This window comes from Pagrus major, chromosome 8, assembly GCF_040436345.1.
Source record: "Pagrus major chromosome 8, Pma_NU_1.0".
In the NCBI taxonomy this organism is placed as follows: domain Eukaryota; kingdom Metazoa; phylum Chordata; class Actinopteri; order Spariformes; family Sparidae; genus Pagrus; species Pagrus major.
The window spans coordinates 28,307,663-28,330,116 of NC_133222.1; the positions used below are offsets into that span (position 1 = coordinate 28,307,663).

At 40.5% G+C, this 22,454-nt stretch overlaps 1 protein-coding gene across 2 annotated transcripts in view; it reads right to left on the bottom strand.

Annotated features, from left to right (window-relative positions):
* Nucleotides 1–652: 652 nt before the first annotated feature.
* ranbp10 (RAN binding protein 10) overlaps nucleotides 653–22,454 on the bottom strand; it is a 37,622-nt gene continuing 15,820 nt past the window's right edge. The window contains exons 3-15 of one of the 2 annotated variants that reach the window (XM_073471576.1): nucleotides 20,941–20,993; nucleotides 12,056–12,223; nucleotides 11,898–11,920; nucleotides 10,018–10,202; nucleotides 8,129–8,241; nucleotides 7,686–7,794; nucleotides 7,441–7,589; nucleotides 7,080–7,290; nucleotides 4,905–5,044; nucleotides 4,539–4,687; nucleotides 2,832–2,943; nucleotides 2,300–2,441; nucleotides 653–1,406 (exon numbers count right to left, since the gene is read on the bottom strand). In XM_073471576.1, coding sequence (XP_073327677.1) covers nucleotides 2,311–2,441; nucleotides 2,832–2,943; nucleotides 4,539–4,687; nucleotides 4,905–5,044; nucleotides 7,080–7,290; nucleotides 7,441–7,589; nucleotides 7,686–7,794; nucleotides 8,129–8,241; nucleotides 10,018–10,202; nucleotides 11,898–11,920; nucleotides 12,056–12,223; nucleotides 20,941–20,993 — 1,543 coding nt within the window. In that variant the 3' untranslated portion in view covers nucleotides 653–1,406; nucleotides 2,300–2,310. Of the gene's footprint in view, nucleotides 1,407–2,299; nucleotides 2,442–2,831; nucleotides 2,944–4,538; nucleotides 4,691–4,904; nucleotides 5,045–7,079; nucleotides 7,291–7,440; nucleotides 7,590–7,685; nucleotides 7,795–8,128; nucleotides 8,242–10,017; nucleotides 10,203–11,897; nucleotides 11,921–12,055; nucleotides 12,224–20,940; nucleotides 20,994–22,454 lie in introns of both variants that reach the window. The other variant, XM_073471575.1, reaches the window with a different exon arrangement.

The window sequence follows — 22,454 nt, forward strand, 5'->3', positions numbered from 1 at the left end:
ATTATGATATTCAAGGAAAAACCACAACACGGTGATATCAGATACACTAAATTGATGTCCTCTTGTCTAATTATGGGCAGGACATAGTCAAGTCAAATCATCCACAACTTGTTTTCACACCTTTAAGTGGTTTGGAATTGAATGCCCAAAATGAAATAAAAACTGTAATTCAATTATCACAAAGTGCACCCTCAAATTAAAAACCTCCTCCTCCTTGGCAGTTGATTTCACCTCTTAATTTGAGACTTTAATTGCACAAGCACAGAACAGGTCAGGCTGTGGACCATGTTAAAAAACAGACTCCAGTAATGAAATCCCCTGGGGTGACTTGACTTTTAGCCGTACACACACTGTGCTTGTTAGTCTGCCTTTGATACAGACTTTCTCAATGCTGGCATCAAGGTGGCCATGATAATAGTGTTAGGTTGGGTCCCAAGAGCAGGTGTTGTAGCTTCAGCTGGGGCTGAGCTCTCCCACCTGCAACAACAACACTGATTGGTCAATACTGAGGTTGCTACAGTAAAATTAAGGCTCCAACACCTCTGATAAACCAATTGAGTCCCCTTGCATTACCTTCTCCTCCTTGTTACTGGCAGTGTGCGCCTCTTCAGGGGCCCTTCAATTATCTTTTCTTTTTTTTTTTTTTACATGGGTGAGGTTTTTCTTTCAGCATGTGTCCCATTCTTTGGCTTCTAATTTGTTAACTCAAATCCTTGAAACATTACATGGGGCACTACATTTTTACATTTGTTCATTACTGTATGGTATTAGCCTTTACCACAGCTAATGATCTGCTTCTCACAATCAGAGGTGTTCTACATGCTGAGGTCTGCTTGCACTCCTGAATGTATTTCAGGACATGGATCAACTTGCAAGTGGATAATTTGGGAGGATACAGGACCCAGAGCCTGTCCTTTTTCTTATTAAAGATGATGTAAAGAAACCTCAGGTTTAGTTAAATTGACCTATAGCCGTGGGAGGGTCACTGTGGTAACCAGATGTGGGTTTTGTGGTCGGTGATATGGTGAACAACAACAATGTGAGTAAAATACTGATCATAAGGAATCAAAATCCACCCATTACAACAGAAGATAAAATAAAAAGGGGAGTTACAATTTGTTCTGTCCGGGATGAGCACATCAAACTGACAAAAAAGAACTATAAAAATGGCTAGATAAACAGAATAATAATTAATTATCTTTAAATAGTGTCACACATTTCTTTATTTGATAATACTAAATTAAAAGGAAGCTTTCTTCTCTCGCGCTCTCCTCCGCTCCTCTGTCTGTGCCGCTGGCTCGGTCTGATGGACAGCCAAACACACCAATCACACGCATGCTCTTTCCTCCGTCGCCATGACAACTACCTGCTGGACATGCCTTCTCTCAGTGCTACTTAACATTAACCTGTGGAGAGACGGGTAAATCATCTATGATCATCAAGTATGAATGTGGCATGATTTAAACAGATGGCTTTTATATTCATGCACAGCCTAGATATAATATCCTGTTATGGTTTGGAGTAATTGTTCTGCCTCTGAATTAATATACTGTATGATCAGTGTATATAAATCAATAAGTATCATCATTCTAAATTATTAAGTGAAACTCTGAGACTTTTCAATCTCGCTGTTATTCTACAAAATTGGACCATTCTGACTATGTGTTGTACGAACGTCACACTTGGAAAAACAGGAAAAGCCTCCTTAAGCCTCCTTAAGCTGTCAAAAACAACACTCACATTTTACATAAATCTTTTCAAACGCTTGTCTGCAAGTCTGACAGAAAGTAAATAAAGAAATAAGACCCCTGGATTAGCCTTTTTAGCCAACTGCATAGAGATCTACTTCCTGGCTGATCAAGCTGGCTAACCAAGCTAACTGCACACCAGTTTGTTAGTTTTTTGGAGTTGTGTAGCTCATGAGCTAGAAAAACAAAAACAAACAAAAAGAAACCCATAGAAAAGCAGTGCAAAGTAAGTAACAAGTGTTATTTTTGTAAATCCCTGTTCAGTCAGCTACCATAGCTAATCCAGATGGCTCACATCTGAGTTTATCTGTGTGGTAAGTGTTTGAAATGATTTATGTAAAATTTAGGTCTATATGGAAAGCTGTAGGAGGTTTGCACCACTTGCCATGAACGATGTCAAGAACCATAGTCAGAACAACAACAATTTTGAGAAAGATCTCGACTGAAGTACAATGTGATTTCCTTTGATTTTAACAACCAAAACTGTTGTGTAGAGTACCAGAACTGTTTGTGGCCATGGTATTAATACCTTTTACTCAGTTTTTACTCACCTGGACCTGGGCTAGTGCAAAAAGTTGTCTACTCTGGCAAAGGAGCAGGAACCAGACCGGACTCGGGCCATGAGCTGAACACACTCTGTGGCCTGGCCGAGCGCTAACATCAGCGGAGGCTGCTTAGGCAGATTTTGGGACTCTGAAGGGGAAAAACACAGTCAGGCAGGGGTTCAACACACAAGTCACAGTGCATCAAATGGTGTGTGTCTGAGCAGGAGAGTGTCTGTCTGAACTTAAATATCAAAAGATACAACTCTACTTATTTTTGTCTTTTTCTTCTACACTTAGGGGACAACAACGATGCTGAGGATGGTCCTAATCGTCTATGTAACTTGTAATCATACAAATTGTATTGTTTCATCCATATCAAGAACGACAGTTGATGTCGAACATGATTTAAGGTCAAATATTTAAAAAATGACAAAATATCATGTATAAACTCTAATAAGACAAAATAATTATATTGTATGTATAATTAGGGCAACATATACAGGATAACACACAATATGTGTCTGCGTCTGCTCTTTACCCAGTATGGCGCTGTTGAGTGCGGAGCAGAGTGATTCTCTCTGTGTAGGGTCTAACTGCTGGCCCACGGGGCAGTTCCACGGGTCTGAGTATGCTAGCAGGCTGAATGCATCCTACACAGACAGACAGACAGACAGACAAAGAGAGGGACCCATATGAATACAACTGAGCAGAGCATACACTCTACAGCTCTCTAGGTTGGGCTTTTAATGTGTCATTTGGCCCTAGTGACGGTCTCCTGGACTGTAGGCTGGGTCAATTAAGACAACAGGGAGCACCCGTCCAGTCTCCCAGTTGTTGATGACTAGCACTCACATCCGACACGCTCTCTCTCATCCTCATCCCTCCGGCGCCATGGTCTTGTTTAATGGGGTTCAGCCTAGTTAGTAGATTTAGTTCCTACTAATCACACTCACACATCCATCTGCTGACACACTGATACCTCTACCTCAGACACCTCATAACCTTACCACAGATTGTCAGTTCTTGTTTATTTAACCTTTCCATTGAAACCGCGTGTTAATTGATCTTCCTTACATGTACCCATTCATTCATGAGGGCAAAGTGAAACAAGGATCGATAAATTACTCCACATTATTGATTGGTATAATTTAGAAACGTAGCCATGAGGGGAGTGCTTCTCAAATAAATTTTCCCATTTCAAAATGTATTTCTTGCAATTTCAGTATGACATTTTGTTTCCATCATTATGAGACAAACTACAGTATAACTTCAGCCTCAGTCAGGTAACTTGACACGCAGGTCGACCCACAGAAACTTACTTAGTTCAGAAAATCTGTCAGGTTATGTGTTGACCGCCTATAGTGCATCGTAGCGTCTCGACATACAACAAAGTGACTGAATTTTCAGGGGAGGGTTTTTTATTATGCGACAGTTATTTATGTAACTAAAGCAACAATAAATAAAACATGTCTGTTGCTCGTAGTGTTGAACTCACTGAGTATTAACACCCATTACTGCAGTTTTCTGCCTATTTTAGCCTCTTTCAGATCACAGTTCTGGTTCTCATGTATGAATAGACGGTGTGTCTGAATCCTACATGTGGAATCTACAATATAAAACCATTGGCAGCTGTTTTCGGGTAACAACCTAATAAGCTGTAAGTACAATATGTCAGGACTGTTTCTATCACTTGGTTTTGGTGCTTGGTCTTTCTGACCTCTGGTGGTTATAATGACATAATGCAACAGGAAACACTTCCAGAGAAGGTGATTTCAAAGTAAATGTCCGTCTTTGAAATGTGTCCATTTCCAAGGGGATTTTGTTGAAATGGAATTAGTACAAAATTCTTGAGAAAATGGCCTGCGTTAAACAAACAACAACTACAGACAGGCTTCTTGGCTAAACCGTTATCATTCCCGTGAGGTTTCTGTTATTTTTCCAGAGACTCTTTTGTTCTCAGAGCGGCTGCTTATGAATCAGAGGACACAGCTTTCAGTACAAAGTCATTTCAGCCCTCTCGTGTGCAGAACTGAAGCCACTGGTTGTACGACTGTCGAGACTATTTGCATTATTACAGCACATCTTAAATCAAACATCAGCGTGAACAGAATGCTGCGACCGGGATTTTAACTGGTGCCAGCAGAAGAAATCTCTTCAGCCCAGTTTTGGCATCACTTTAATCTGTTGTAGCAACAGCTGCTTGTTGGAATCCAGAGTGTGTGCACGTGCGGTTGTGTGCGCGTACCTGTAACATCTTCTTATGTGTGGCGTTCTTGCCATACTCGCGGCACAGCTGTTCATTGAGCGCCTGCAGCTCCCGCCCAAACTGGATCATCCTCTCTGTGGCCGCCTGGTTCCCTCCGCAAAGCTGTCTGCCATTACTACAGCCGTCATCTGCTGGCAACAGAAACACACGTGCACACACACACAGTTCAAGTACATGCAAGTGTGAATGTCAAGTAGGATGTAAAAAAGAGAGAGAGAAAAAGGAAAAAAGCAACAGGCACATAAAGAACGAGAGAAGTAAAACAAATGAGGTCTGTGTGTGTGTGTGTGTGTGTGTGTGTGTGTGTGTGTGTGTGTGTGTGTGTGTGTGTGTGCATGCATGTACCTGTGACCCCATTGCCAATGCTGTTGTCGTCCGGCTGGAGGATCTCTTCATGTTTGTATGTGCCGTTCATGATCCGTGCAGAGGAGCCCTCAACAACACCGTTGGTATAGTGCTCTGCTTCGATCTCCATCTCACTGTCACTACACACACACACACACACACACACACACACACAAACACAAACACACACACACACACACACACACACGCATTTACTAAGTATATTTATTGCCAGAAATAACTTTTTGATACTTAAGTACATTTAATATCTGATACTTTAAGATGTATACTTAAGTACTATTCCATATTGATGACTTTCACCTTTAAAAATGTAATATTTCAACAATAATATCTTTTCTTTTCTTTAACTATGACTTTTGGGTACTTTTCACAAATCTGCTTTTAACTTGATGATGGACAGGGCAACACCTGGAAATCTAACTATGACTCAAAGTAGCACTGGACAGAGGTAATTAAGCCCATCTTTAAAGGTAGGGCATAATTACACTGGAAACCTGGTGACACGATGACATCACCACACACACCCTGAGAACAGAAGTCCATTAAAGCAAGACAACGGCAAGAATTTAAGAAACCAGCCAGACATGTCCCAGACATGTTTAGACATGTCTCCAGTTTTCACATTTTATCTACACTACTAATCTACAAGTAAATGTTCCTTATTACAGTCTACTGCACAGCAAAACTGTGTCCCATGTAGCACAGCACAATTACTTTAACTAAAGGAAGTCAGTGCTCTGCAAAAACTTGTGGATATTTACAGTAAACTGTTTTCTTAGCCCCATTTCCTTTTCTTCATTTCCAGATATGTAATTTAGACAGTATGGTTAAACAGAAGATTAGCTGAAAACCAGTCTGGTCCCTAATTTTACTTGTACACTGTTAAGCTGTTACTAGCACAGCAGCTGCATCAACATGTTTCAGCATTTAAGTCAAGGAGCAAAATGTTATCATCACCTGCAGAATGATGGCCGGAGACATAAAAAACAGAGTTGTAAAAAAAACAAACAAACAAAAAAACCCTTCTTCCCAAGTTGCTTCCCTGCTGCTTCCTGGCGGTGTTGCTACATGTAAACCATGCTGACAAACACATCCTGTACGACCCCTTAAACACACAGTACGTAACTTCTGCTGCCAGGGATATCTCAATCAAAACACTGAAGACAAGAGATGTAGTATGAGGATTTTGTGAAGTAGCTTGGAATCATGGGAGTTGTTATTTTGTTATTGTTCAACACCCACCACTGCAATCTATCAGATGTGACTTGCAGTGACTCGCAGAAATGTTCACTAAAGGGGGAATATTAAAGCTTTATTCACTTTATTTTAAGGCATGATCACCGACTTCCTTCCTCACTCTCTGAAGCATCACCTGATGTTTCCCCTGAAGTCATAGCAACGGTCAACAAAATGAATTTCATTGTTACCTTAAGGAAATACGAGGATATCTCTGTTCTGGGTTTAAACAGTAGGAAACATTTGGGATATCTGTGGTTTGATCTGTGGTTTGATCTGATCTGATTGAAAATGGCTGGTTATAAAGCCACAACTGTCACCAGATTCCACTTCAAATGTTCCTTAGCCTGATTGTCACTATGGAAGATGTGACGTCACCTTTTTTCCAACTGAGCCCCGCCCATTTCAAACAGACACAGACGGCCATATCACTCACTGTTGTCAGTTGAGATAAAAGGTTTTCTGGGCCTTTAACAGAAAGTGATGCCTATCACAGACCACATGTAAATGAAACTTGGCAAGAGATCAAACTGGAATAAAAGTAAAATGGCTGCTGTTTTGACATCGAGCAATTAAACTGATTTCCTTCTATGAATTATCCAGTGGCACGCAAAGTGAAATGTGTCAGGATCACAGATGCTGCCAATGTTCCTTGGTGGTGTTTTTATTTGCTTGCAGTGATTAAATATTAATGTCTGTGGTAATGATTTATTGATGTTAAACCATCCCATGTGGCTGCTTTGATGAATCACAGTCAACAGAAAAAATGAGAATACTGAACCAAACTACAGCACAACCTCAATCTGTATTGATTTGTAACTATATATTGAGGTCGTCTGCTACATCTGACACCTTTACCCCGCACCATACCTGTTTTATATAAGCTGTGGAGATAACACCACTGACGGTCCTTCCTACCTGGTTTCCTGGTTGCTGTTGGCGCTGTGTGGCTGGCTCTTGGTGGAGTCAGAGGAGTTGGACTCTGAGTAGTTGACGGAGGAAGGGGAGGAGGAGGTGGAGGAGGAGGCTGAAGAGGACACACTGGGGTATTTGCCGCTGCCGGTGCCACTGTGGCTCTTTGACTTGTTGGTGGGAGTCACCCCGTTACTGCAGGTCGGGCTGTCTGCTCCTGGGTGACGGGTAAAAGGAAAACACGTTTGATTTCTTAAAGTGAGTGGGAAAATGATTCTTTTTGTTGGATGATTTCAGGCATCCCCATCTGTGTCAATGTCTTGCACTTAAGAGAGGACAAATATTCAGCATAGGTGAGCGTGTGTACCTCCAGTGTGCAGGTGTGTGTTGCTGGCTCCGTGGCGGGGGCTGAGGCTGGGTGAGCCAGGGTAACTGTCCTGGGACTTGGGCGAGCGAATGGTCAAGCAGCAAACCTCACTGTCTGTACCGTTCACCATCTCCACGAACTGACGACACCTAAAAAAGCAAGGCAGCATCGGTGAAGGTAAACAAACTGTTTTAAATTATTGTAACAGCATCTTTGCCCTGCATTCAATCATTATCTTGACTTACTTCAACATGAATAGTAGGTTGGGGTTGTGGTCTAACAGGCCGGGATAAAGCTGCTGTGTAGCTTCTATGGCTTCGCCCACCCGTCCTGCCAGCACCAGCTTCTGTATTCCTATTAGACAAAGAAACAGGCTGTTATTTACCATATATTGATCGAGAGGAACCTCGCTTTGACAACAAACATTAAGTAGAGGACAGTCCATCATTCACTGAAGCCACGGGTCATTAGGGACAAACAAAAGCCACAGCATCTAATTCTGGACTGTCTTTTGTTTCAAATGAATGAGATACTTTACATACATTTAGTCCATATTTAAGATTTGGCTAGTTTAGGACAAAAACTTCAACAACAACACCAAGCCCAGAACATTCTTTGATGCCATTGTATGACTCGTATGTATTATTTGCCATTGGTGAAATAAAAACGTGTTGGTTTGTTCACTCACTCTGTCTGTTCTTTATAGATGTCTGGTCCTCTTGTATCATGGTCTCTGTGGCTCTGGCGAAGGCTGTTGCGGTGGCACAGTACCCATGATGCACCAGGTAGCTGGAAACCATACTGGAGACAAAACATGAAAAAGGGTTGACTTTCTTAAAGGATGAGTCTGGTGATACTCTACAGTCATACAGAAGACAAATCCCATGAGAGGCCCAAAACCAACAATAACTTAGTCAGTTTCTAATACTTTCTGACTTCCTAAGACAGTGTGCAGCTCTCAGCCCAAGGTCCATGGGTTCAGACATACATCTGTAGAAATCTGTAGAAATATATATTATATACATATGTAATTTAAAAAAACAAAAAACATTTGTAAAACAGCTGGGCACTGTAGTTTTTAACGTTACTCACACTGGAGTAAACAGTGTATTCATTGGGGACTTTTTCAGCAGCAGATTAATGCACATTTTGTGCTCTAGTAGGGTTTCCAACATCAGGACAATGTATGTTGACTCATGATATGAAGGAACATGTCATCTAACAATGTGCAACTAAAGTGGCTCAACGCACAACAGAATAAGCTTTATCAGGCTTCAGATACACAGAAAAATACTTGTTAGTAGTGATTCTGTTGCTTTTGGTTGTTGAGATAAGAAAAATATAGAATATCAGGAGCCTCATCCGTTACGTCAGTGTTTTTGTAAGATATACCCTCACAGCCCACACTAATGAACTCAAATACCCCTTAATCAATACCACCAGTTATGTTGGTTGTGTTTATCACCTCCACCAATGAGGTTATGTTTTCACCCCTGTCCATTTCATGGGTGGGTGATTTGTCAACAGGATTTCACAAAAGCTACTGAACGGATCTCCACGAAACTTGGATGGAAGATGGGCCTCGGCCCAGAATAGACCACATTAACTTCTGGTACTGATCTGGATAAAAGGACGGATCCAGGAATTTGTTGTCACTTTCGTAAACATTGCAAGATAGTGTTTTTTGACATTTTCATTTATTTCTCAGGGAATAATGCATGGACTTTAATGAAAAAAATCAGGTGTGTTTAGGTTGCTGGTATCTTTGAGTGAGTACAAAAGGGGACTGTTGGGCCTTGGCAGAGGTGCCACTCTACTGAGTGCCATTCTAGTTAATTCATTTCAAACTTGTTGTTATTTAGCTTTTAATCAAATAAAAGTGTATATAAGAGTGGATTTATCCATTCTTTTATTTATCTATTTCAACAGTTTATTCATTACTTGTAGCTAATTATTTCAAGTATTTATCCATTACTTTTAAGTAACTATTTCATCCTTTTTCTCATTTGCTAATGAGCTTTTAAGCACTCTTAATAAAGACAATTAAGGCGCCCTAAAACACCAAAACTAACTGCTAGCTGATTCATTATGTGTGTATTATGGATGTTTCCATAAAAAACATATTTTTACTCAACATCTCTCAAGTAATCCTTTTGGGAATCCCTGCTTCAAGTGATGAGACGGTCAAACATATTATTCATTGTTATTCATTTTAAAATTAATCATATATAACAATACAATTTATGTAGCAAGATCTGTTTTTGAATTTTTGCATGTGATGAATTATGTCTTCATACGTTGGTTGGTTTTAGCTGTCTCACATCCTCCACCATCTGCACTCACTATAGAAGCCTGCAGACTCTGTGGTCATTCACAACAGTGTATTATTTACCCTTGTCCTATGCAACACTGTCAGCTCTTGCTGCATATCATTTAAATTATTTCTGTTCAGCTGCTACATACTTGCATATCGCAGCTTTGAGATGAGACTATATTGCCGTGGCATCACTTAAAACAGTGTGCTCTCATAGTGACAGGTATGTGTGTGTGTTTGTGGCGGTGTGGACTGAATCTTACTTCTGCAGGACGGCCTGCCACTCCCCCAGCCTCTCTCCTATAGGGAAGCGAGCGATCATGCCATGAATCTTGGCCCGCCATTCACTCATGTAGTCCTCGATGTCGAAGACAAACGGTTGCTGGCCGAAGTTAGCGTCTACGATCTCGCCTGGAGTTTGAAGCCCGACAGTGGGGTACAGGTTGGGCTGGAAGAGATTAAGGATAAAAAACAATTCAGGTTAAAACAGTCAGTTTCTGCACTGTTTATAGCATTTTAAGTATTTTTTAAATTCTGAATAGAGTTGTCTATTAGACCAGTTATTTAGTAATACAATTGCATCACAGGTGCATAATCTTAAAACAATAATAATCTGCATGCTGGTTATTAGTTAATGGTGGCAGCAAGCTTGTGAGTCTATCTGCAGCCTGTCGAACTGGGATACTAAACAGTGCAGTCAGATCCAAATGCTTATCAGAACATGTTCAAATGTTCTTAAAAAATGCTGGTTATGGAAAGCCTCAGGTAGCGGCTTGTTAAGTTCCTGTAATGTCAAACTGTCATCGCATAAACAGACTGGCAAACAGCACAAACTGTAAGCTGTTTTTTACTAAGCTGTTATTAGATTACAGGCTTCAGTTAGACTTTGGTCTTTTGGTAAATGCACAAAACCACCAACAGGGTGTGAAATTAACACCAACACCCAGTTGAATGCTGTTTAGGTTTGACAGTGGTTGGTGCCTCCATCTGCTCTTACAACCACTGTGGCCAGCAGCCAGCTGTGATTTTGAGTTCCTGTTCTATTCTTAAAACCTATTTGGTGGGTAAAACCGTTAAAGTGGCTGTTTTTATTCAGGGGAATGTTCCATTTACTGCGGTGACTGGACAAAAAAAGGTTTGTTTCCGACCCAACTGCCAACATCATCTTAAATTAGATATGGACCCGCATGGTCCAAATCCAGTTGTATATTATTACATAGTTTGTCACTAGCAAGTGGAATGGTATGATACGGTTTATATGGGTTTGGTATCATAATATTAGCTTAATGTGTAGGGAAAGGTATGACATCTGATATTTGTTTAGGTACATTTTGTAACTTTTTCTCCGAAGATAAACAAGGACAAATTGGAGTATTTCATTGGCTGCCAAGTTACAGGACAGCCCAGTCGCCAGGATAAAATGTTAGCAGTTAACGATTCTGCAAACCACTGATGCGTTTACATCTGTACGTGCCATAGGCCACGTACCATATTGACATTTCTACAAAGCGTGTCATATCACGTTCACATTACATGTTTATGACCTCACTTTCATATCAGGAGGAGGGGATGGGGAGGGGACGGTGGTAGGGTTACAAGTGAGAAGGTCTAGTTTGTTCGAGACAGCAATTGAATATTTATGAGTAAGAAACCACTGGATATTTTTGATGAGGGACCACAGTGTTTCAACCTTTGAAAGCACGGCACCACAGGATATTTTAAAAGGTGTGTGTGGTGACAAACAATATTTTTGACAAGAAGTCAGGACATCTCCAGCAGTGTTTGTGACCAAAACAGGTATTTTAAGCCAAAAACAACTTTTCCTAACCCTAACCAAGTGTTTTTTATGGCTAAACCAAACCAGAGCGTAACCAGAGCGTTGTCACAACATAACATTACATAAAGAAATGTAAAGTTTCAACATATCTGTGTTTTACAGAAATGTACATTGCTACCATTTGTTCTAGTGATTGGGCTGTACACAATCAAAACTGAGGCAGTGATGGAGGCAACTAAAGGAGGTATGTCAATGAATGTACAGCAATAAAAAAGTTGAATAAGAAAAAAAAAACCTGGTAGAGTTTAGTTTGTATATCTTGAAAATGATGCTGCAAGGATGTGATGCACGTTTAAGAATACTTACAGGGAGGTCTGTGAAGGCTACACCTGATGGATAAAAGGACAAACACTTCAAGTTAAAGTTTATATGATGATTTCAAGCTTTAAATTAAGCACTAAGTGACAAACTTTTACTACATGACACAATCAGAATCTTATATAACACACAGCATGTTCACTGACCTAAACTGATGCCATTTTTGGTGTAAAAGCAAGTGTTGTTGATGAGGTTAACGCAGCAGCCAATCACGTCCCCTGTTGTGAATGTTGGGCCGTACGGTTGGCCAGTCCCGGAGGAGCAGAAGGAGTGGCCGTCATCTCCATGGTAACCGTATGAGTGCTTGTCCCATCCTAAAATAGGACGAGGATTAGGATTAGTTTGTTCAGTTTATACTTGACCTCTTATGAAAAATGTGTTGTTAGCCAAACAACAGTGGAAAAGGTTGATCAGCGTGCATGCTGTCTGCTTCCAGTTCAGTTTAGCACAGCACACATCAAGTGGCTGCTGCTGCCGAGCACACAGTCTCTGAACCCACAGGAGCATCTGAGGTGGAGTGACTTGCTCGAGGTCACTCTTAACGGTAGTTGCTGCTGACGGAGAGGAGACAGTTACTCATTGACTTCCGCTGCTCAGATTTTCCCATCTGACTACCACTGCCTGCAGGGCGTCTCATGAAAATTTACACACACACTTTCTGACTGTTTGGCATGTGCTGCAGTGCTGTGGATGACCAGCAGGAGGATCCCGTCTATGTAAAGAAACTGGTGAGTCACTGCCAACAGGAACAGCAGCACAGGAGGCTGAACCAGGAGACTCAGCAGCAGAGGAGGATCATGATCATGATTCGCTCATTAAACTCCCTAATTTCTTGTTCCTGCTGGTACTGATGCATGTGTATGTAGCTGTGACTTCTTTATGCAGCCAGACTGTAGAGCAAAGATCTCACTAATCAGTATAGTGCTAAGTGTACTGCATATGGTAACGCTTTATTCAAGCTTGTGGTATCCTTAGAATTTCCAGGGAAGTTTTCTGGAAAGCACTACGTCATTTAATACAAATTATAGGGAACAGAGAGACAGTGTAGTGTTTAATGAATGAAGCAGAATGTGTTTGTGACCCCTGTGAAAGGTTATGTCCTCAGTGAAGACATGAGAGTGAGTCTTTTTTCTTCATTTATTGTTTCATTTGACCGATTTTTACCCGTCTAAAGAGGTTAAAGTATCAAATATTTTAAAAGGACAAAATGCCACTTAAAAAAAGTCAGTCAACAGTTCTCATCTCTATAAGGAATAGTTTATCATTTTGGGAAATACACTTTCTGTCATGCTGAGAGTTGGATAAGAAGATCAACACCACTTTCATGGACCTCAGGATGCCAAGTCCGGCTAAGAAGTAGTAACAGGATGTAATCCCCGTAAAACTACTAATGTTTTTCACATTCTGGATTAAAAATAAATAAAATCACATTTAATGTGGTAATAAAGTGAGTTTTAGAGCTGCTAGTAGGCAGATGTTTCTTTTCCTTTTTCCTTTAGGAGAGCGAGGCTCATCGTTTTCCCCTCCTCATCTACAATCCTGATTCCAAAAAAGATGTGAAGATGTGTAAAATGTAAATAAAAACAAAAACATTTGTAGTGCCTGTAGTAATATCCCTTATATAATCATGTGTTTGACAAAGTGATGAACCTCACCCCATCTCTCCTTGTGAAGGACTGAGCCTTTTGAGCTTTTCAAATGAGCATATGTCAAAGAGGATTAGCAAATTATTACATTCTATTTTATTTATGTTTTACACAGTATCATATTGGGGCTGTAGCTGTCTGCAAGAGAGCATAAGCTTATTTTCCAAAAATGTAAATTATTCCTTTAACCATCTGTGACCCCTACAGTATGCATCTCAACCCACAGGTTGAAAACCACAGACCTAGAGAATCAGTGCACAGAAGCTCAGCTTAACATACAATATTCCTTTGTCTACATACAAGCATACAATTCAACATACACAGTATAAGGAGAATATACTATCTATTAACGGATCAAACATGAAGGTAACATTTTAGTCACGTTTATTTAGTCACAGTTAGTCATAAACTAGTAGGAAACTCAACTGCAACAACTCACTTCAATTAAGTAGCCTGCTGAGGGGCAGTCAGACAGGAACAAGCAGACCTTAAGCAGAAACCAGGTCGAAGTTTTCAGGGAATGCGTTAAAAGGTGCATTATGTATTTCTGGGGAAGAAATTTTAATCAGAAGAAAAAAATCTTCATTGACTGATTTTTTTTATGTCTAAACAAACTAAGTAAACAAACTCTGTTTGTTTTCATGACTGAATAAACTGAATAAACAAACTGACCTTGAAGGACAACACAATATCATACTGGATTGGCGGACCCTGCCACCTTTCCAGTTTCTAACAGTGTTCTGGGTGCCTTATTGTCCTCTGAGAACAGTTTGTTACTCAGTTATGGAAAAGATAAATATTTCTGAGTTTGTATTATTACCTCATTAATATTGTAATGTTAAAATTCTGAGTTTGAATTTCTTGCCCAAGCTACACAGAGCCCCTTAAAAGAAACTAGCTCATATTAACTGCTTACTGTTTTAAAATAATATCGGGGTGATTTTAAACATATTGTGGGGTAAATATTGTGGTAACTTCAGTGTTATTTGAAAGAAATTTAAATGTTGTTGCTCGGTTGTTACCACCCACCTACTAGGAAATTTCCAGAACTCTAAAATGTGTTTATGAATCGTTATCAACATAAATATTTACTTTGAAGTATACATTTAAACATTCCTTTACACTTACAACAGGAGTCACTGAGTCTACTAAATCATTGCATTAACATCAGCATGAGGCTTGAATCTGTAGATAGGGTTGGGATTCAAAGATGAGGAGGCTCTCATGTTCTCAGGTCTGTTCTGTCAGTGTGTGTAACCATGTCATTCTTTTCAGTTGATAAGACCTCAAATAAGCATTCAAAAAGAGAAAGAAGCTTTATGTTGCTCGCAATGGCTAGATTAACATGCAGTATAGCCAACGTGTAGTCTGACCTCAAACAACCTCTATGTATTTATATACCACGCTTAAGGGGCGGCTATCTGTACAGAGTTACATATGTTTAGTATTCTGCATGTCTCAGAGAAATATACTGACACCTCTCATTGATCCGACTAAAGACAGATGTTGATGCTGTATGCTTCCCAAAGCTAAAGTACAACCTCGTGATCGGCATGTTAGAGAAAAGCAGACATGACTTTCTGTCTCTCTTTGAATGAAACATCTCTAACAGAGAAAACAAGACAGATCCCAGCCACTCTGGTCCAGTGAATCTAAAGCAGCTGACTAATGTCTAGTAGAACATACAGATTGGATCCACAAAGATCATATCACTGTGATTTCAGTGCAACAAAGGCAGCATTCTACAGCATGATTCTTCCACAGCGAGAGGACACAACTACATCTGCTAACATCAGAGATTCACTTGCGGCTACAGTATGTGGTTGACAAGCTTGTTATGCACTAATCCAGTTTTGAAGGAATTCCTCCTCCTGACCTGATCGCACTGAAAAAGGGACCTGAACCCGACAGCGTTCAGCTTCAGCTCGCTGCTGCTCTGTCAGTGTCTCTCCTCAATCACAGCTTGTCTCTCGTTGCCAAAAAGCAAAGCGGGTTTAGTGAAAGTAGGTCGTGGGTGAGCTGAGATATTAGATGCGTACTCGTATATGTGTATATGAGTATCTGTGAGCATGATATAAACTACTAAGCTGAGCAAATGTGTTTGTCTTTGTGTTTACGTCATGTGCATTGGTGTGCTTCTTCTGAAGTCGTGCGCAAACTGTTCTGCCTCTACAAGCGTTCTTTAGTGCATATGTGTATACACTTCTGTGTGTGCATGTGTGTGTGAGGGAGGGAGGTATTAGATTAATCTGCTGACAGGGATATTGCCTCTAAAGCCAGGCTCACTGCTCCAACATGCTAATGAAATGGGCAGGCCTCCACAGCAGGATCAGACACAGAGGTCAGCAGTGGAGAACATTGTACTATTAACGGACACACACACACGTATATAAAGACAGATGAATGCATGAGGTCCCCAGCACATTACAAAATCATGCAGATGGATATAAAAGTGTATACAAAACGCGCACAGATGCACAGGCGAGTGGGGACGAACACAAACAAGTCGACTTAGAGACGCAATCAGTCGGTCCAGGACACACACGGATAAATCCGCAGAGTTTGGGACAAACACACACACGCTGGCACACAAACACACTGAGTCAGTCGGAGTTAAGGCAATCAACAGTAATCTGTCTACCAGGGCTACAGACCATCTGTAGTGGAAACCTAGCAACCAGAAATATTTTCATAACTAATGTGTGAGCGGGTTGGGAAAACGCGCCCATCCACGCAATGCTGTTCCACGCTATTCCAGCCTTTGTGTGACATTTGACACATGTGAATCAAGAAGAGAGGAGAATGAATGATCTTTGTGTGTGTGTGTGTGTAGTCTGCTGAACTGGCTGCCCTGATGTCCACAGCATTCCACAAGCCTCGGCCACCGGACAGATCTTGACTGGTCAATAAGCAGGTCAAATGGCCCCAGTGAGGGCTGGAAGCCCCAGAACATGATTGGCCAGAGCAGAGGAGGGGTCTGATTGGTTGGGAGATGCAAGGGGCTTTATTCAGGCTCTCGGCTGCTATATGGCTACTACGCTTCCTCTTACGTCATTAGAGATCACTGGACCATTCATGGATGTCATTGTATGTGTGTGAGAGTGTGTTTGTGTTTGTTGAGTGTTTGGAGACATGGCGGGCAGGAGGCTGAGGGCACGAGAAGAAAGATAAAGCCAAAACAGAAAAAAACAAGCACATACACAGAGGGAAAGTGGAAGTCAACAAAGAAAACAAAGATATATCTCCTCTGGCTCTGAACTCTTTTTCAGAATTCATTTCAACTCACGTTGATGAATGACGTAATCATGTGACAATGTGCACTGCCATTTTGTTGGTATACAACTTACTGAGAGTACAAATATTCATGTGTCAGTGGACAAAGGCTTGGTGATTGTTGTCACACTTTCCTGTTTCCTTAATAAATCTTGATAGTAGCACCTTTGTTCTCTGAATCCTGGCAGTAGACACAGTGACCATGGGCAGGTTCCAACTTTATTCACACATGTTAACAAAGTCAGCTGCTCTGTAACCCAACTGCGATTCAACACCGTTCATTTTTTCTTTATTTTGGGAACTAAGACCTTGGTTTAGACTGATTTTATTTTATTTTTTTATTTTGAAGTGAATTCTGAAAAAAACAATACGAAACACTGATTCCACTGATTTTACATATCAGAGTCAGTTTACTCATCATGATGAGTGCTACTCAGTAGTGTTGTCGCGATACTGGAATTTCTAACTTAGATACAATACCTTGAAAAATATCCATATTCAATACCACAAGTGAAACCATGGGAAAAACAGTGAGGGCATAAAAATGTAGACTTTTATTAAAAAGATAAATATAAGATGGCTTGTGTTCTGTGTGTTAAGCACAACAGCATTTAAGATAAGTTAATTCTGACCATAGTCAGAAGAATGGGAGGAGACTATGTGGACCCTGCAGTGGTGTGTGTGTGTGTGTGTCAACTCACTGTCGGAGAGAAGAGAAAGCAAGAAAGCACAGCTGGTATCAGTATTGATACGGTGGAAAATGAGTATTGAAACAGTTTAAAATATTCAGTATTGATATTTACCGATATTTCAATATTTTTGACAACACTACTATTCAGCCTGTGAAAACGGTTGTATAATGTCATCTGTGGCTCTTGAGATTCTTTGTCGTATTAGATAAACCAATCTTCATGATGTCACCATGACGTCATCTGGGTTATCTCAGTTTATGCACATTAATACAAGGAAGACTGAGATACACACTGCATTATGGAGATTACCACAAAGGAAGGTCCTGAGACACTATTGAGTCGCATTATGGGAAGTGAGGAATGATTGAACAAGCGTTTATGGGACTTAAAAGGTACACTGTGAAGTTTTTGACCACTAGCAGTGCTAATTTGCTGTAATTTTGCATATGGGCATCTGGTTTGTTGATAACATGCGGGCATGTGAGCACGTAGGCATCCCAATACGCATTTCTGCTGGCATTTACACACTAGTCCATTGATGGAATAGTCAGTGGCTGTAATGCACCAACAAACCTAGCAGTACACAGGCAAAGGCAATGAAGCAGAAAGCTAGCTAGCAAACATGAGTGTGACCTACGAATGTCATTTTGGTTAATTTTGCTTTCAATAGCCCAACACCCATTAACAAGTAACTTACTGGTTAATTATTAAGGATAATAAAACACAAAATGACGTGCAATACAAGAGGCACTTTCTTTAATCCAATGACTCAATGACACCCGGCATACTGCTGTATGACAGAGTGAGGAGCACACCAGTCTCACTAAGCTAGCCCTATTTCCACACTTTGCTTGTTACTTTGCTGTACCAGTGCTAGAAAAAGGAGAACACTGGACTGCATCTCCCAGTTAGCACTGTTGAAGTTAGCTTTCATTTGTGAGAGGTCCAGTCGTTTGCCTGCCCTGGCTAGCTTGACTTTAAGCTTATCCTTCATCTCAAAGTGCTTTTTGCCCGTGTTTAGTCACAGTAGCTGTCGATGTCATAACATGCTGGGGCACGAGGAACCAAACTAGGCCTTTGAATCCCTCAGCCTCTACCACACTGATTGGCAGCGAAAAACCAGCACATCACACTTTCTTCCCTGACCAGCAGCGATGTGATGTTTGGCTGCGTAGTGCTACTACCACAGAACTGAAGAAGAGCCTCACACATTTAACTTTAGTGTTACTTCGTGTTTTTTCTGGAGGAAATGTCCCCACAATGAGCTTCTTTTAAAGCCCCAGACTGCTAGAGCAAAGCCATTAGCAGACAGTTTGTGTGTAAGCAACTTAAAGGATAAGTTTACCCAAAAATAAATTATCTTTACAGCAAAAGAGGGTTGTAGCATTCTCCTTAGTAGATAGGGACTTGTTTTAAAATGTAAATAAAACAAACATAAAATGGCTCCATACAGCTCATCCAGTGTGGCTTCAGGAGGCTTGGATTTTGAGGGCAAGCTGTATGAAGGCATTTTATGTTTGTGTTTCAGTTGTTTTTTCTTTTTTACAATTTAAAGTAAGTCCCCATCTATGTCAGTTATTAAAGAGAATGCTGCAGTGCTGTTTTGCTCTAAGAAATCTTTTGTGGACTATGAAATTTCACCCGACTTTCCATCGGCATGGGGTCGAGTAGATAATAACTGAATTTTTATTTTCGCGTGAACTTATCCTTTAACCTATAGCTAGACATGCATGTACGGTAACTGGTCAGAAATATTCTCGGTGGTTAACCTTTGACATCCGTTGTTTGAACAGTGCACAGCTCAAAAAATATATTTAAATTTAATTAAAATTTGCTAAAATTGGCTTTACAAATGTTTTATGAAAAAAAAAAGCGTTAAACACCTTGGCAGATCTCAGGGATACACACAATGCATTTTGGTGAGCAACACTGAATACAAACATTACTTTTATATGTTTACAAGAAAACTCCACAGGGTACCTGTCAGGACATCTTTGCCTCTGATGGATTGATTCTGAACATTTACTTTTAAGTCCCCCAACTATATAAAAATAAAATACTAAATTACTTGAGTATGTTTTCAAATCTTACAATATTTTTGCTTAGTTTGGGGCTTAATGTGTTAACACAACTTCATTCATCATAATCCAGTAGATTTTATAGTTGGTTTTTATGAGAAATTACACACTCTCTAATTTATAACTCAAACAGAACTGAGTACAAGTTTACACAAACAGGTTATTTTTGGCAAAGATTGTTTTGTACAATTGCTCACGATGACAGCTTAGGTATGTGAGAAACACATTCATAAAAATGTCCAGTATTCAAAATGCATATTCCATTCATTTAATGTGGTGTTGGCTTAGGCTCAGGCCCAAAACCATGCGCCGTGTAAAATAGTGTTTGAGCAATCTGTCATTACAAAGTGAGGAACAATGTTTGTCCTGAGTCAGATTATACTGAGGTCAAACCGCAAGCCGGAGTCAACATCATCTGTCACTGATCCATATGACTGCTCAGTGACATGTCCTGACATGTTCTTTCTGCAGCTGTCAGACTGTTCCTACCGAATCCACAAACCACATCCGATTACTATAGCAACACCACACATCCTCATCTTCTCCTGCTTTCATCCCCAAATCTCATAAATGTTGGCACTTCTCCAGCTACTTTCACTTATCCACAAAATCCATTTCTTGTCACTTTCTTCTTTCCTTTCATCTACATTCATATCTTGCCTCCACAAACTCCACACATGAAAATATCATCCATCTCTCCACGCTGCTGCAGCACCAAAAATATCTCTGGCCTGAGTGAAAACAATGACTAAGTGCTTATGGTCAACCTCTTTCCAGTGTTTACATTGTTGAATAAGAACATCTTTATTCTGTGATGTACTTAACTAAAGAAAACCAACAACACAGCACTGTCAATGCTTGATTGTAATCTGAGTCAATAGGGGTCAGAGGGCTGGAGCCGTGGGCCAATAAGTAATTACAAAAGTTTAGGGTCAAGGTCTTGGCCGGCCCATCCAGGCTGATTAATTGTACTGTGCAGACTGTCCTGTGTGTAACCACAACTGAACAAAAGAAGAGAGCACTGCAGGGTGGTTTTCTTCTTGCCAAAGCACTGGTCCGATCCGACTGCTGCTAAGTGTTTGAAATTCTGGCTCCGGCCCAGCAAGCCAATGTTATTCCTGGATGTTGGCATGATGAAGTACCCGCCATACACTCTGTTCATGATGACTAACCTTGGGAGTCCTTATTTCACCCCATCTCCCTGATTGCTCAAAGGCAGACTCCCATTGCAACCACACCCATTGCAACATCAATTCATTCATTTAAATTAAACAAATGCTTATCTGTCCATCTATCCTCCCCCTCACTAGTTATTTTATGCTTATATCATTCAGTTACTCACCAGGCAGTCTGTTCATGTTGACCCCCTGAGCAGACAGACCGATGCCCATGTACCTGCAAACAACAAGAGAAGAAAAAATTAAACTGTAATAGATTTTACACAGTATATAACATGCAATCCCCTTGAAACACACCTCTAATCGCTCAAAGTATCAACTTTTGGGGGTTTTCTCAGGTTAACTTTGAAAAATTCTCAAATAAAGCTTTGGATCACATATCAAAGAGTATCAGGCAGAGGTAACTTTGAACATTCTGTGTTTGATCTCCTTTCACATCCCAAATGTGTGGAGTGGTTAAGGCAGAGTCAACTGCCTCCGAGGTAAAGTCATAACATCAAAAGTGTCAGTGAGAGTTGAAGCTTAGGAGTCAACAGTGACATCATAAGTCCGTCACACGAGGATAAGCACTTGGCCCGCATCCTTCTCATGTAAGAAAGCTTACGAAAGCCCAGCAAAAAACCCCTTGCTCGATTGAACGAGCCATCAATATTCAGTTGAATGCGTTTGGCATCGTCTAAGCATGCTTTGGCACACTCTGATGTCATCACTCAAATCCCAACAATAAATTACATCTTGTCTGAGCTGAACGGATGGCCTTATTCACAAGTTTTGCTCAATGACATCAAGGCTGTGAGAGGATGGAAAGACACTGTCACATCAGTCAACTGGAAGATGATTTTAAATAAGTTGAACAAAGAGTGGGACAAGAATGAGGCAGAACCACAGAAATGAAGTCAATATTATTTTTCCAGCAACTGTTCATCAAGGGGAAATTCAATCACTCAGTTTGCAATTAAAAATAAGGAGACAAAGGCTCAATCCCATTTCCAGTTGCTCAGATCAGAGTTACAAGGGGTAATGGTTGAAATCTCCCCCTATGAAATGGGACAAACCCTTCAGACCCTCATACGTCATCACTAGTCGGCAACAGCATTTATGTGAACAGACAATATGCTGCAACATTGAAATACGTCGAAATGTGGAACTGTCACGCACAAATCAGCAATAACAATGTAACATTAACTAGTTAGCTAATTGTTCTAGTTGTTTCAGGCTTGTCATAAAGAAAAGGACCATAAGACATTAAAAATGATAGAGTTCTCATAAACCTCAGTTTGAGGTGTGTCTCTGAGCAACATCAGTTTCGAGGGCAAAGCAGCCCTAACAATTCACCCTACTCCTCTATCCCAAAAAGAATCTGGATGCCCTACTCCTAGACATGAGCGGAGGAACCTAATAAAGAAGGAAGGCTCTTTATGTCACCAAATCTTGCATTGGTGACTGTGGGACAGCTGTACTGAAGTCTATGGGAGACGCATGGAGAAACACAATAAAACACAACATATCTTCGTCATATGACTTCTGATTAATAAATGCCAAAACGTGTCAAAAAATATATATCAGTCGTTAACCTAATCTCTGAAGTGGAAATAGCAAAGGTTCCATTTGAAGCGTATACATCCCTAAACCCCCCCCCAGATTAAGAGATACACTGGGACATTCATTGCAACCAATA